Source organism: Podarcis tiliguerta (assembly GCF_965153285.1).
Source record: "Podarcis tiliguerta genome assembly, chromosome: 9".
NCBI lineage: Eukaryota > Metazoa > Chordata > Lepidosauria > Squamata > Lacertidae > Podarcis > Podarcis tiliguerta.
This window is the reverse complement of record NC_139542.1, coordinates 16,496,505-16,512,375: the sequence shown is the minus strand read 5'-3', so window position 1 is coordinate 16,512,375 and position 15,871 is coordinate 16,496,505. Positions and strand designations below refer to the sequence as shown.

General features: G+C 41.4%; 1 protein-coding gene across 8 annotated transcripts in view; it reads right to left on the bottom strand.

Annotated features, from left to right (window-relative positions):
- The window catches only part of CCSER1 (coiled-coil serine rich protein 1), a 697,013-nt gene that overhangs the window by 526,205 nt on the left and 154,937 nt on the right, over positions 1–15,871 (bottom strand). For all 8 annotated transcript variants that reach the window (XR_014501817.1, XM_083398305.1, XM_083398308.1 and 5 more), the window contains one exon: positions 13–106. Coding sequence is in view for 7 of the 8 variants with exons in the window: in XM_083398305.1 (XP_083254431.1) it covers positions 13–106 (94 nt within the window). In the remaining variant the exon portion in view is untranslated. The remainder of the gene's footprint in view (positions 1–12; positions 107–15,871) is intronic.

Sequence of the window (15,871 nt, the reverse complement as noted above, 5' to 3'; positions counted from 1 at the left end):
AGCCTGGCTTACCAGAACGCCTGTGATGCTGTTCTTCCAGGAATTCCAAGTCGAGCATGAGGTCATCCTCATCCAGGTCACAGGAGCCCAAGTTATTCAAAACATCCTGTAGTATGCCAACAAAATAACAGTTTAGGAAGGTGACTGAATGTGTGGGTGGGATTTTCTGAAAATCTCAGTGATAAGCTTATCCTCATCAAATTTTATCTAATTGCCATCTTGCTTCCTGATCTCAATAAGAAGTTGTGAACAATAATAGCATATTATATACATTATTATTCTACACATTGTTACTTGCATGTTATACACATATGAACTCCCAGTTTCCTGAAGTTAACCAGACAACAATGCATATACAGTGGTACCTCGCAAGACGAATGCCTCGCAAGACGAAAAACTTGCAAGATGAAAGAGTTTTTTTGTTTTTTGAGTTGCTTCGCAAGACGAATTTCCCCATGGGCTTGCTTCGCAATAGGAAAACGTCCTGCGCCTTTTTCTTAAAACCGTCAATGCATTCCTATGGGAAACTGTCAATGCATTTCCTATGGGAAACCATGCTTCGCAAGACGAAAAATTCACAAGACAAAAAAACTCGCAGAACGAATTAATTTCATCTTGCGAGGCACCACTGTAACTGCATAAAAATACTTAGGTATTAATACTTATACAATTAAGCTACAAAAATATAGTGCTACATGGGCTTCACTCTTTTATATGTATTATATGTATAATATATGCACATTTTTGCATATAATTTGTTGATTTTTTAAAAAAAGAAAACATGCATGAGCAAAAAAGGTGCCTGGTCCAGGAATAGTTTGATGCAGGCAAAGTTTGATCAGGTCAGAACCATCAAATCTATTTAAATCTATTTAGAACAGATTCCATCTCTATCCCTAACTGATTATGAAGAAAGCAACAACTTTGCAGTGGTTTATTAAAATGATAAAACATTGTGTATATGCGATCTTTGTGTGCCATTGGTTTTCTGTCTTAAAACTTAAAAACTTAAAAATTATCTATATTTTAGCATGATAAAAAAATAATACGAATTAACAACAATAATTTCATACTTTCAAAAAGTTAAAATAACAATATGCTTAAAACGGATTAAAACACGAATACTTAAAAGTTTTTTTAAAAAAAATAGTGAACTGTTTAGAAATGTTTTTTCAATAAAAAGATACATCTATGGTGAATAAGGAGAATATGATTAAGCACCAATCTGAAACAGATAGCATTAACATGGTGTTTTCAGCGTAGCCCCTTCAATATCCATAAACTGCAATCTGAACCTGTGCATGAACCAGGCAACTTATAAAAGTGTTTAGATGCATTGATAGGGAGGCTAAAAATAATGATGTCAGAAAAATCTTACTAGATCAGGCAAAGGGTCTGTCTAATTTTGCATTCTTTCTTCAGTGGGAGCTAGCACAGTGATACCAGGAAACATCTTGGATGAATTCACATTCAGGCGCTGAGAAGCATGACTCAGTAGCATGATCACATTGCACTTGGAAAGGGCACTGCAGGCTATGGGTTCCAATCCAGAATTCTGTCACACTTTGTGGGACATAGAGTAATGCTTCTTTTGCATTTATGCTTCTTTATACCTATATCCTACCCAATGCCATTTCTGCTACATGAGGGGCATGCAGCAAAGCACTCACCACAAATCTCTGCAGCCAGTCTAATATACTGGAGCACAGGCCTTCTAACCAAAACTAATGCCTGCCTCAGACAAGGGAACCCTGCCTGGGCAAAAGAGGACCATGCATTGTGAGCGGATTGAGGGGTAGCTAATAAAAAGCCCCCTTTGGCCGTAAAAAAAGCATGCCAGCACATTATTCAACCTTCTCTGTGCAGTTTCTCTGGGGGGGAGGCTTGCACCCCTTTATCAGCACCTCTGCGGCCACATTGACCACCCAAGACCATGGTTGGCAAAATTTCCGTCCGGCTATTGAGGTCTGCCTTCTCAGCCCTCTCAATGCTGCCCCCTTCATTCATCACAGTTAACAAAATAATTTGTTCTGAACTCCAAAAACTTTTACAACTGCTTTATTTAAAAAACAAAACAAAACACCACACACACACACACACACTATTGCTGCCAAGCACATCCAGAGAGAATTACAAGACAATTTCTATTTTCCTCCTTTAAAAAAAAGCACATATGGAAGAAGCCCATACAATGCCTTAATTCAAAGTATTCCCATTAAAATGCTTTGTTAGTTAAGGAGGAAGAAAAGGAAACAAAATTTCTCTGTGTTCCAAAGAGAGGCTGACAGATGAATGCTGACATGTCCTTTCTTTTATTTTCTTTTTCTTTTTCTTTTTTCCCCCTTGGAAGACTTAATCACTGCTTGCAGACAAACGCTTCAGCAAAAGCTTTAATAAAACTCTCCATTGACTTTGGAATAGCCCCTTAGAAACTTTTAAAAACACAGCTTTCTTCCTCCCAGTGTCTTCCTTTGGCACATAAAACTGCATTTAACCCCTGTGGTGCAGGAGAATGAAACCAAAGTCTACTTTGCCCCTTCTTGCCCCTTCTTCTCAACAACTTATCTTGGGACAGTTCCCTTTCATTAAAGTGTGATCTTCAAACAAAACAATCGTCAAACAAAGAATGTGTATACAAAGAATGAATGAGTGTGTGTCTGTGTGTTGCAGTTCATTGTTGCAGAAAGGAAGGCTTCCATTCATTTCTGCCTCAAAGTGCTACACCTACAGAGTGCAAGGGAGTTGGAAAAAATGCTTGGTAATTGTCCAAATCTGATGTGAAATCCCCCCCCCCCCCCAATTCTGGGTCCAGATTACAAGGATTCTACAATGATTAGACACATTTTTAACTCTCCTGGTTCCTGTTCCAGCTAGTCAGCCATGCCCTTCTTGAATCATGGAGTTGGAAGGCACCCTGGCCATCATCTAGTCCAACCCCCTGCAATGCAGGAATATGCACCTGTCCCTTAAAGGGATTGAACCTGCAACCTTGGCGTTATCAGCGCCACACTCTAACCAACTGAGCTATCCAGCTTTAAGAAAATCCACCACTGGTTCAGGAAGGGCTGTGGTTCAGTGGTAGAGCACATGCTCTGCGTTCAAAAGATCCCTGATTTAGTCCCTCAGATCACCATGTAGGGCTGGGAGAGACTCCTCTATGAAGCTCAGGTGTAGACAATACTGAGCTAGATGGACCAGTGGCCTGACTCGTACAAGGCAGCTTCCCGTAGTCCCCTTAGTAGTGCCCCATCACCTCCTGGCTTGCAGATGTGTCCGCAGGTCCAAAAAGGTTAGCTAACCCATGTTAGAATAGGACATGTTGTCAAAAACAAGACCAAAATTCTTGCCCAAGCTAAGTGGAAGGGGGTGGAAACAGAGGCTGAAAGCGATCTGAATGGGAGTACCTTTCAGCACATCACTGCTTTCAATGGGATACACATCCTAACAAAGATTCCAGTATGAATCCCCATCCACAAGCAGCACAACCAGAGCTAAAGAATGGTATGAGCAAGGCTTAATACAACATAAGCAAGCAAAGCACTTTTTGAAGCCAGGACTATCGTTTTGCAGGATAGTGTATGTGCATGAGCTTTGCTCTTCTCTTTACTATGCATGTGCCCAAATATTAAGGTACAACAGCTAAATGAAAAGGAAACAAGCAATACTTTGCATGCCATACGCACATGTACATGGTGCCCTTTGGTCACTATAGAGTCACTATAGGATGGCTTATTTGGCTGTCATGAGGCTCTATCACCAGAGGTGTCTTCAGGAAGAATAGTCTACTCAGAGTGAAAGAGAAGACTTGGACCCAGCAGATGATCAGAGAGAGGAGGAGCTGGGAGTGATGAGTGATGAGGTCTTTCAATATCCTCTAAAACAGCAGATTCAACTTTTTCAGGGCTGGGAACCACCTTTAACCCAAGCATGCATTTAGAACTCATTCCTTATCTGTTGACCATACATTTGTATTGTGGTAGTGCTGCTGTAGCAACCCATCTGATAGTTGGTCCCAGGACACACCAACTGAACACAAATATCCAATGCTGTTAATTTTGCACTGAGCACCTAATGCCCAGCTCACTTGCTCCATATTGATAGTCCCTGCTTACTAGGTGCTGGTCATGGACGCTGACAGTGCTGTGCAATAGCTAGATACGTTGGAGACTGAAGTTGCTGTTTCTATAAATAAACAGTACATGCTGCAGCATGGAGCCATGTTTATTTAACTTACATGCTGTAGGTCTTCCAACAACATTGTTTACAGATTTTGATCCAGATCTTGTTCATTTGTTCAGTGATTGATATGGTCTCAAACCTATTCTGCCATTTTTGTCAGCTGCTTCTTGTTTACTATTGTCAGCAGACAAAATATTTCTTGTCCCTTCCTATGATTCAATGTTCCCTTATTCAAATGATGCAAATTACCATCCAATTACAGCAATATTGTTACAAAGTCTTGACTAATGCTTGTGACATTCTGTGCTCTGATTGCAAACATTATAATGAATCTACATCCCATTAATACTAGATGTTTATTAACAAGTTATTCAGCTTTTAACTGGATCCTTGTTTGGCAGTAAATTTTAGCTATATTCATATTCAAATTTGCTATCCTTAAGGATAAAGAATCTGTATCATTATATCATAATTCTTGTCAAACTTGAGCTTCCTTTTAAAACCACAGGCAAGGAGATTTCAGTTTATGTTCATCTTAATGCCACATTGAGGACTTTGGTAAAAGTCTGTGGAGAGATCAATATATTTATATGTTTGTTTAAAATGTCATCTTTCTGCCTGGCAATAGGCGTCCAGAGAGGCTTACGATCAGAAAAATTAAAACAAAAACACTGTAAAATCTTAAAAGGCAAGCCACAAGATCGGAACTATGACAGGTATTAGACCAATGTTTCTTCTATCAATATCAACAAGATTAGCAGCAAGGAGAATAAAATAGTGCATTGTGACGCATTTCCCCTTAAGGCTTTCCCCAAACTGGATGTCTTTACAGGTACTTGGCTATGAAAGGAGAAAAGATGTCATTCAGATCAGACCTCCTGGAGAAAGAAGTTCCAGACACAGTAACACCAATGAGAAGCTGTACAAACCTCTACTCTCAAGATGTGGGGGTACCTGGAAGAGGACTTCCGATGACAACATTGGCAATGGCAAGTTTGAATGGAAACAGGCAGTTTTTCAGAGATAGACTGATCTCAAACAGTTTAGGGCAGGGATGGGGGAATTCCTGGTCCTCTAAGTGTTGTGAGGGATGATGAAAACTGTATTCTAACAAAGGCTCTCAGTGACAAAAGTAGCATTTTGAATTGGGCCTAGAAGCCAGCAGGTTAAGAACAGTTTCAGGTTAAGAACGGACGTCCAGAACGAATTACGTTCTTAACCCAAGGTACCACTGTATATGTCATGATCTTGCACAGTGGGAAATTCACAGAGCCTCTAATGCTTTCTCTAACTCCATCTAGCCTTTCACCAGAGAGCAGTGACACACAGTGCTATATGTTTCAAGAAGCAGAAGATGAAGAAGATTGCAGAACTTAAAGAGAAAACAGATATACCTTCCCTTCAACTATTTTACCTACAGGCCAAGCCCATGAGAATAAATACATGACTTACAATATTATGCTATATGACTAAAGATTTTCCACAGATAGCAGAAATGTTTTGAACACATTTTTTTAGAACACAATCATACAAATTAAAGACTGAAAGTGTTTCTAGCAACAACTAATTCAAAGATTTTAACTGAGAAGCATGGCACACAGTCATAAAAAGAGCCCGCAAACACTAAAATGGAAAACCTTTAAGCCATTTAAAGCAATGTTAACTCTAAGAACCATAACTGAATAATTCATGGGCATAATGAAAGGCTTCCCCTTCTGGACTCTTCCACAGACTTCAAAGAGAAAATAAAATTACATGAAAACCAGGAAATAGGAAGAAGACTTACAAAATGCTGATTTCACTGCTGACATACCGAGAACCTCTGTGTATCTAATGTAAAGCTTTCTGGATGCCTTTCATATGCTGTGAGCAGATTAAATGTATTCGGCTCCTGAATGCAGCCATCAAATAATCATGTTTTCTAGTGAAATGTATGAGAGGTTGTCAGAAGAAAAATATAAATCCTGCAGTATTTGGTTACTCAACATTTCTGTTTCTGTGGACAAACAGTTTAAGAGTAGTACTCAAAGGCCTAGAAGAAAGAGAAATATGCTATGGTAGTACGGTATGGCTTATTTGTGTACCACTTATTGGTGTAATGTCCCCCCAACTTTAATATTTATTAATAAAATAAAAGTGCCGTGCATGCAATAAATTGACCTGAACAATATAAAATAGCATCAGAATTTAGCCAAAAATACAGATTATGTAACAGGATCTGATTATCATGAAGTGGAACATACTGGAGGCTGCAAAAGCTTCCATTCAAAAGCTTCCATGCAAAAGCGACCATTTTAGGCATGTCTATATGACGTGTGATCACTGAAACACAGGTACTTTTGGACCTGGAAGAGGGAAGAAGAGGGATAGAAGAGTGTAACAGAGACAAGATGTAACAGGGCAGGGGGTGCTTATGTGCACTCTGCAGATGCGTGCGGGGACCAGGATCGGAAACCCCGTGTGATATGGTAGTCGCCTGTACTTTGCTTCATTGCAGGAGCAAAGAAGTCATCAGAGCCACCTCAATGGCATTTCTTCTTGCACACTGTGGTAGATATTACACTGATCCAAGTCATCCTGCATGCCCCTCCTTTGTCTCTGTTTTCCTGGCTCAGGGAGAAACTGTGGAGGGGTGGGGGAAGAGATGTACAAATCATGCATTAGAAATGTTCCCATAGGAAATGATAAAAATTGTCAGCTTGTTATGTGAACACTTGCCTAATGAACAATTTCCTGGGAATGCATTATGTTTGGAAAGAGGGACCTGCCTGTATCATTTCTATTGAAAGGAGTGCTCCTATTCAGGGTTCCAGCCAGCCATTCCCAGCTATTAGCTGTGGCCATATAGAAGCATGCGACTTTGTTTCCTGCTTGTTGATTTTTAAAATAATGTGTTTGTTCGGTGAGCTGCAGAAAACTCTGAAGAGCTACAAAAAACTTTTCCAAACTGTGATTAATCTCAGAATATATTATTATTATTATTATTATTATTATTATTATATGCATTTTCTTGTTTTGTTTAACCCCACTATCCAAATTGTCATTGCAGCACTGCTAGGATAGAAATTTAATTGGCAAAGTCCTAACTCTGTTCTTTAAATAACTACAAAGAGACAGTGTTGCTTTCTTCCTAACACAGTAAGGGAAACCATTCAAAGTGGAAAACCCATTTATTCAGCAGTAGAAATGACAAACCTAGACAGCATCTTAAAAAGCAGAGACATCGCCTTGCCGACAAAGGTCCGTATAGTTAAAGCTATGGTTTTCCCAGTAGTGATGTATGGAAGTGAGAGCTGGACCATAAAGAAGGTTGATCACCGAAGAATTGATGCTTTTGAATTCTGGTGCTGGAGGAGACTCTTGAGAGTCCCATGGACTGCAAGAAGATCAAACGTATCCATTCTTAAGGAAATCAGCCCTGAGTGCTCACTGGAAGGACAGATCCTGAAGCTGAGGCTCCATTATTTTGGCCACTTCATGAGAAGAAAAGACTCCCTGGAAAAGGCCCTGATGTTGGGAAAGATTGAGGGCACAAGGAGAAGGGGACAACAGAGGACGAGATGGTTGGACAGTGTTCTCGAAGCTACCAGCATGAGTTTGACCTAACTGCAGGAGGCAGTGGAAGACAGGAGTGCCTGGCATGCTCTGGTCCATGGGGTCACGAAGAGTTGGACATGACTAAACAACAACAACAAGCTGCTGCTACCTATTGGGGGTGGGGGTGGCGGGCAGGGAGCCCAAATAATAAATAGAGTCAATGACAGGCATACCTGGAGCCAAATATAGCCAATTCATTCTAGTTTTGTCTGCATCTTCCTCCCTGCTGAGCACCCCCTGAACTGCTCATAGCAACTGGCTGAGAGCAGGGTTGGTGGGGCAATGCCCCATTTACCCTAATGGACCAGCCTCCACTTCATGCATGCACACGGAGCTTCCATTAAATCTCCTTTCTGCACTGAGTTCAATAGAGCTACTCCCAAGTAAGTGGGTATAAAACCCTCATGAAATCAATGGGGCTGAAAACTACTATGCATTGGCTGGCTTGTTTTCCCTGTGCCTACATTTGGAAGATGCTGACAGTAGATATACTGCACTGCCCCACAATAATTATATCAATTCAAACCCTTTTTATAAACACACGGAAACCAAACTGCACACCTTGCACTAATCCAGTGCCCTAAAACAGATGGGACAGCATTAAATAAATGCTTCTAGCATCACACCTCAACAGCTGGCTATTTCTTAGCCCTATTTCACCGATTTGAAACATTAATTTAAAGAGGTATCTGTCTGCCTGGAGGCATGCGGAAGCTGCTATTTTACTGTAAATAGATTATGCTAGTCTAAAAGATTACAGATATCATCATAACTACCATCACTATAAAGAATTTAGAAATTCAAAGCTAAACAGAACAAGGAGTTTCCTGCAAAGCCGCCCATCGGAAATAATATTTTCATTTGAGGAAAATATTGGTTTTCTTTCTTATACTGAAAGAAAGAAAACCAGCAACTGTTGAACCAAAATATTGTTCAGGGGATAGATTAGGTCAAGTAACATTGTTTAAAAAAAATTAATCTCCATTAGGTCTCAGCTCCTGTCTGCCCTCTTCTAAATTCTCCATCCATTCATACTGTCAACCACCCATGACAGCTTTTTATTGTCTCTCAGTACATATCAGAAGTGACAAGCATGTCACAAACCTGCTTTTTGACTGTGACAAATGGGGAGCTTGGTGAACTGTCCATAGCAATCCATTTCATGAACTTGCCATTGTACCTCATCCACTTCATGTCAAGTGATTGTCATAAACGTTATCATTACCCAAGAGATCTGGCAGCAGCTTCTCTCTGTATTCTCGCATGCCTTTAATCATAATACTTATTGAAAATTAAATACAAAATATGCCCATCTAAGAATGTGACATGCAAATGAGGCAAGTACATGTATTATGCAGATACAGTTATCAGAGAGCCAGTATTGGTAGCAAGTCCCTGTGGAGCGTATTTATTTTATTTCACAGCATATGTATGAAACATACACTTTTCAGTGCTATTATACTTTTCGCAACAAAATGTAATTTATAAATAACAACAGATTCAGCCAGAAACCCAGTATTGCAGCTACTTGATCTGTGACAAGGCCCTCTAAAATATATATTTAGGCCATTTTTTTTATTACAACCTGCTTTGTACTACTGCTGTTGGCAGACAAGTTATTCTGACACCTGAGAGACAAGAACACCTCTCTCCATTCCTGACAACAACAACAACAACAACATCAACGATCCATGAGCTGACTTCATTTGTTCAACAGAACTTCTTCCTCTTCCTCCTCCTGGACACCCTCAAAATATGACCTGGAGATTTGGGGGATCCTCTGGGGCAGTTTCAGGGGGCACGTGAGGATCTCGACAGTGTGTGTAGGAGGAAACCAAAATATCAATTATTCCAGCAGGTGAACATCATTAGACGTCTAGTATTTATTTATTTATTATTTATTTTAATTATTAAATGTAAGTACCACACTTCACTCTGAGGATTGGGCAGTTTACACTATAAAAACATAGAAGTAATAACATAATAACAAACGAAACAATAACATTCCCCCCATTAAACACACACAGTTTAAAAGGCTATAGATTAATGGATTAGCCACAAGCTTGGTTATAGAGAAATGTTTTCGTCTGGCACCTCAAGATATGTAACGAAGGTACCAGGCAAGCCTCCCTGAGGAGAACATTCCACAAATAGGGAGCCACCACAAAAAAGGCCTGTTCCGATGTTGCCATTCTCTGGACCTCTTGTGGAGGAGGCACACGAATAAGCACCTGAGATGATGATTGCCGGATTCGGGTCAGTTCATATGGGTGAGAGGTGGTCCTTGAGTTGCTGTTTTATAGGTCAAAAGCAGCGCTTTTCATTGGGCCCAGAAACTAATCAGCAGCCAATGCAGGTTTGATGTGATATGCTCAAACCACCTTGCCCTGGAGGATATCCTGGCCACCGAATTCTGCACTAGCTGAAGCTTCCAAACCAGAGGTAGGCAACCTAAGGCCCATGGGCCACAAGCGATTAATCAGGTTAAACTGGCCCACAAGCCACCCCCCGAACCGAGCCACCCGCTCGGCGAGTCCCCATGTGCTACGCATGGGGACTTGCTTCCGCAGTGCCGGAAGTCACATCTGCGCATGCTCAGATGCCTGAAATCGCGGCTGCGCAGACACTGGAAATCGCGGCTGCGTGCACGATCCGGCTCATGGAGGAATCTCTGCTGGAGTGAAGGTAAACCTTGCCGACCCCTGTTCCAAACCGTCTTCAGGGGAAGCCCTATGTACCGTATAACACATTGCAGTAATCTATCTTAGAGGTTACCAGGGCATAGACAACATAAGTTATGCTATCCCTTTCCCGATAGGGCTGCAGCTGAGCCATCAGCCGAAGCAGATGGGAGGCGCTCTGGGCCACTGAGGCAGCCTGAGCCTCAAGCAACAGCAATGGACCCCAAAGGACTCCCATGCTGTGTAATAATAATAATAATAATAATTTATTATTTGTACCCCGCCCATCTGGCTGGGTTTCCCCAGCCACTCTGGGCGGCTTCCATAGAAACAAAAAATACAGTAAAAGTACAGTATCCATCTGCTCATTTAGAGGGAGTGTAGCCCCACCAAGAGCAGCCTCCCAACCATGCAAGGGAACAAGGGAACTGCTCAAAAACAGTAATGAACAGTATGCAAGCATAAACAAACCAAACAAACCAAAGCAGGGGTAAGGGGTACAATAGTAAGGGTACAATCCTGTTGAACAGTAAGATTGCAATGAGACTTACTTAGGCAATTATATGTTGCGCTGCAAATAGCTAGTGCTTTACTGCCTTGTCATGACACCCAAATATCTGTTGCTGAGGCAGTTACCTCAGCTTGCAGTGTTTCATGTAATTTTATGTATGATATATATATATATATATATATATATATATATATATATATATATATAAAAAAAATCATGACAGGAAACTGACATGACAGGGAGAAAATATCCCAGGCATTTGTCTGTCATCCTGTTTTTTATATATTTGTAAGTTGTTGCTTTTTGCTTGTTTGTTTTTGTTTCTCACACAGAGAATTCAAAAATATGAGACACACACACACACACACACACACACACACACTTGCAGTGGTACAGTCTGTTTTCCCAACTCCTATTACCATACATATACATAGACAAGGCCATTAACAAGAGTCCTTTCCACACTAGTTTTGTTATCTCATTCTTTACAAACATCACATTCACACACACAAAAGGCCATTTGAGAGAGGGGAGCATGGTAAAGGATGAAAGTCTGACATTTCAGGAAAAAAGGCCTTTATCAAGGAATGATTTAATACCATGTTTACTAGTGGAGCAGACATAGGCCCATGGTTGCTATGGAAACAGACAGAATCCCAATAATATTAAGTAATAGTGTATCTATTATAACGTTGCATTAATAATTCTCTAGCGAAAGGGTCACTTGAAATTTCATTTACAAAGCTCCGTTTTTAACTAGCAAAGCAAACAATGTAAAGGACAGGAAATTATCGTTACAAATGAATGTCAGCCTTAAATCAGTTATTACTGTCTGTTTGCAAACATACATAACATTTTGCTCAACTATTAGAAATAATGGATTGTGTGGGTGCACACATACCCAGAGGCACATACCCCAAACTATTCAAAGGCTGTGTGTTTGCAAACACTCTGGATATTATTTTCAGCATTTGAAAGCTGTATTGTGAATTTATGCTCTTACACGGATTATTCATTTCTGTGCCTTCTATCTATATCTTGCACGCCACAGCATCCTATGGACATGCTTCCTCCCACTTATGTATAAAAGCAGCAGTGGGAAGGGTGTGGGATGAATCCAGTTTTTGCCCAGGGAGGATTCTGTTATTTCCCCTTCAAGCTAGTTTACCAAATGTGCAAAAGAGTCTACTCCAATGGGCCACAGACCTGAAAACTAAGAGCTCAACCAGACTTCAAGAAAGGCCTACACAGGTAAGTTACATTCCCTTAAAGTGTTACTGGGACATGCCCTTTTTTTCTCACAAGAGGACGGATACCATTCTCGTGCGGTTTTGCACCGCAATTCCCCCCCCCCCCCCCAGAAAAACAACTTTTTCCAGCAGCAATCTTGCGTAGAGCTCCAAAACGTGCTTTTTCCAAGGGGAGATCGCAGTACAAAATTGCACAAGATCACGGTGCCCAAAATCTGCTGGATCAGGCCAATGGTCCATGTAGTCCAGCATCGGGATCTCACAGTGGCCAGCCACATGCCTGTGGGAAACTCGCAAGCAGGATTTGAGTCCAAGAGCACTCCTCCAACCACAGAGGCAGGGCACAGCCATCATGACTAGTAGCCGCTGATAGCCAGGAATACGTCTGATCCCCTTTTAAAGCCATCCAAGTTGGTGGCCATGACTGCATCCTGTGGCAGTGAGTTCCACAGTTTAACTATGTGATGTGTGAGTAAGACTGATCTTATATGAGCTACATGCAAGAAAGGGCAAGCTATAACTCTTCCTTTACATTTCTTTCTAAACTATTTTGCATATCGGGATTTAAGTTATATGTTCTTAAAAAAAACCTGAAGTCAGTACACATATCCACCAAGTTTGATTCATGCAGCTTTGGTGTCAATGAAAACCAGTGAAGATAAAGCACCAAGCTTAGGCGCTTCCCGTTATTTTCATATAATTTGCAGGGGTGGTGGGGACTCTCCTCAGGCCACAGTCCCTCCTCAGCCACAAACCTTTTCCCTCACCAGCTCTGCTTCACAACCTCCATGAGTGATTTTGCCTGGCTAGAATGTGTCCTTGAAATCTCATGTCTCAAGGTTACCTCAGGTGTTTCTGTGTGGGTGTAGAGAGAAGCCTACTGTACCGAAATAAAATATACATTTGTTGCTCTGCCCACTTTTGAATCTGGCACCGCACACTACAGGCCTGTGGCCCCCAAAAGGTTGCTTGGCTGGAAATGTGCCCCTCAAACTGAAAAAGTTTCCATGCCCACAAAATAGTGGCTTGACAACAACTTTTCCCTTTTTATATGCAGGTTGGTTTGGGGTTTTTTGGGGGGAGGGGGAATCTAAGTCCGTGAAAATTGGGCTGAGACCACTTTCCACCAGATTTGTACTGCTACTTTTCAACTTCACTTTAGTCTCCTTCAATTATTCTGGTCTCGTCACTGGTTCAATGCCATGCATTGCCAGCAGGTAGCAGTTGATGGGAAAGACATTTGCAGAGACCAGGAAGAGCTGCTGCCAGTCTGGCTAGAGAATACTGGGAATATAGGATGTCCCATTACAGTGGTACCTCTGGATGCAAACGGGATCCGTTCTGGAGCCCTCTTCGCATCCTGAAGCGAACGCAACCCGCGTCTGGGCATGCATAGGTCTTGATTTGCCGCTTCCGCGCATGCTCGTGATGTCATTTTGAGCGTTTGTGCATGTGGCAAAACCCGGAAGTTCCGTTACTTCCAGGTCACCGCGGTTCACAACCTGAAAACGGTCAACCCGAGGTATGACTGTATAACAGTTCAGACCATTGGTCCATCTGGCTCAGTACTGTCTATAGTAGCCTTTCTCATCCTTTGGTTCCCAGATGTTGTTGGAGTACAACTCCCATCATCCCAAGCTAGCAGGACCAGGGGTCAGGGATGATGGGAGTTGTACTCCAACAACATCTGGGAACCCAAGGTTGACGCTTTTCCCTGCTTGGGATCTTTCTGTGTTTTGACACCAGCAATGGTTTTTATTCCTCTGATTAAGGCAGAGCCACTTCCCCCTTTTCCTTTATGATCCAACCTATTCATCTTCACTGTGGGCTGCTGGGTTGTGAGAAGGGCAGAGCAGCTCCTGTGTCTGCCATTCTTCACACACACACACACACACACACACACACAACATGACTACACTGGGCTGCAAAGTCACCACCAAAAAACCACCTGGGTGAAGTTTGTTGAACCAATAGTGATCTACAGACCACACTTTCGAAACCCCTGCACTAGACTAAAGCCATTTTAATTCAGTTGCTCGAAACTAAGGAGCACCTTTTATTGTGAGTGACACAATCTTTGCCACCTAGCAAAACTGCATAAAGCTGGAAAAAAATGTGAGGGGAGGAACTCATAATCTTTTTCCATTACAAGAAGGCAGATGAAAATATACATTCAAGTGAATTGCAGTCCTTGCCAGGGGTTCTGTAGCTTGCCACTGAATAACATATCACATCTTGACTCCAAATGAGTCATCCTCTGCACAACCACAAGCATAAAAACTCCACGTCTGGTTGAAGATTAAATGTAGATGGGGAACATCGTCTTATTAACTGGAATGTTTACTGCCCTTTACTTGAAATGCTTGGGGTAAATGATAAGCTCAGTAGTTTTTTATACCTCTGAAAGTTATTTACTGTCCCATACTCTCAAAAATAATTCATAAGCATTTCTAGAAAAGAGCCACTAAATGCTCTACTTCATCTTCATAGCTGTTAAGAGTGACTTCCAAGATACAGAAAAACAAATAGAAACTCCTATGCAAACGACTTTAAAAAAAGGATATTCATTTGAATCTTGTCCATGTTGTTTATAAGTCAACATGCAGCCTGCTTATTTTCCAGCTTCAAATATTTAACAACTGATTGCATTTCTTTCTTTTCTTTTTCAGGAAGCACAGACCAGCCTTTATCAACTTGGATCAAGACAATTAATTGCAGAAATGTTTAATTTCAGCTTCCAAATAAACATAAATCACTCCATTTGACAGATTCACCCATCCCTAGCCCCAATCCTGTAAGCCCCTGGCTGATGAGCAGGGATAAAAATGCCTGAAATAAATAAACAAATCCAACCAGAGAAAATTATGCCCATCATGTTGCAAATGATGGGCACAACATCATCATCATCAAGAGCAGTCAAACTGAATAAGAACAAGATGGAGGATTTTCTTCTTCTTTGCAAATGATGAGCATAGCTGAAGCCAAGTACTTTTAAATAAGGCTGATCAAGATGTCTCATGAGAACCTTTCTCAAAAATGGAGGCACACCCAGAAGAAAGAATGCACCTCACTCTCACTACCATGTTTTATGTCCTGGTGGTAGCAAACAAATGTGCTCTGGGAGCCTCTGAAACGTCTTTCCTCCAAAAGTCTATAAGGTGAGAGACAATGGAACACACAGGAAGACACCTTATACTGAGTCCTAACACTATTGGTCCATCTATCTTAGTGTTGACAACAATTACTGGCAGAGGTACGGGTTTTCACCAGCGCCACCTGGAGATGTCAGAGGCAGAACGTGGGATCTTCTGCATGCAAAGAGAAGGGTTGTCTCCTCCACCTGTCAAAATGTTCATTGGAACAGCTGCAATGCAATGCAAACTGCTTTGGGCTATTGGAACATGGCGTATTCCACTGCCCATAATCTGATGGGCAGAAGTAGCACAACAAGCTTACGTTAAGCTCCCAATTGTTCATTTGTAGCTAATGGGTCCCTGCCCCGTACCAGATGTCACATACGATGTCAGGTTTGAGAGAGGGGATTGGTTTGCAAAGAATGGTCTCACGAATCAAACTGGGAACAGTATCAGGCCAAAGTCCCCCTCCCCTGGTATAACGGAAATCTATGGGAAGTTATTTAACTATGACTGGAT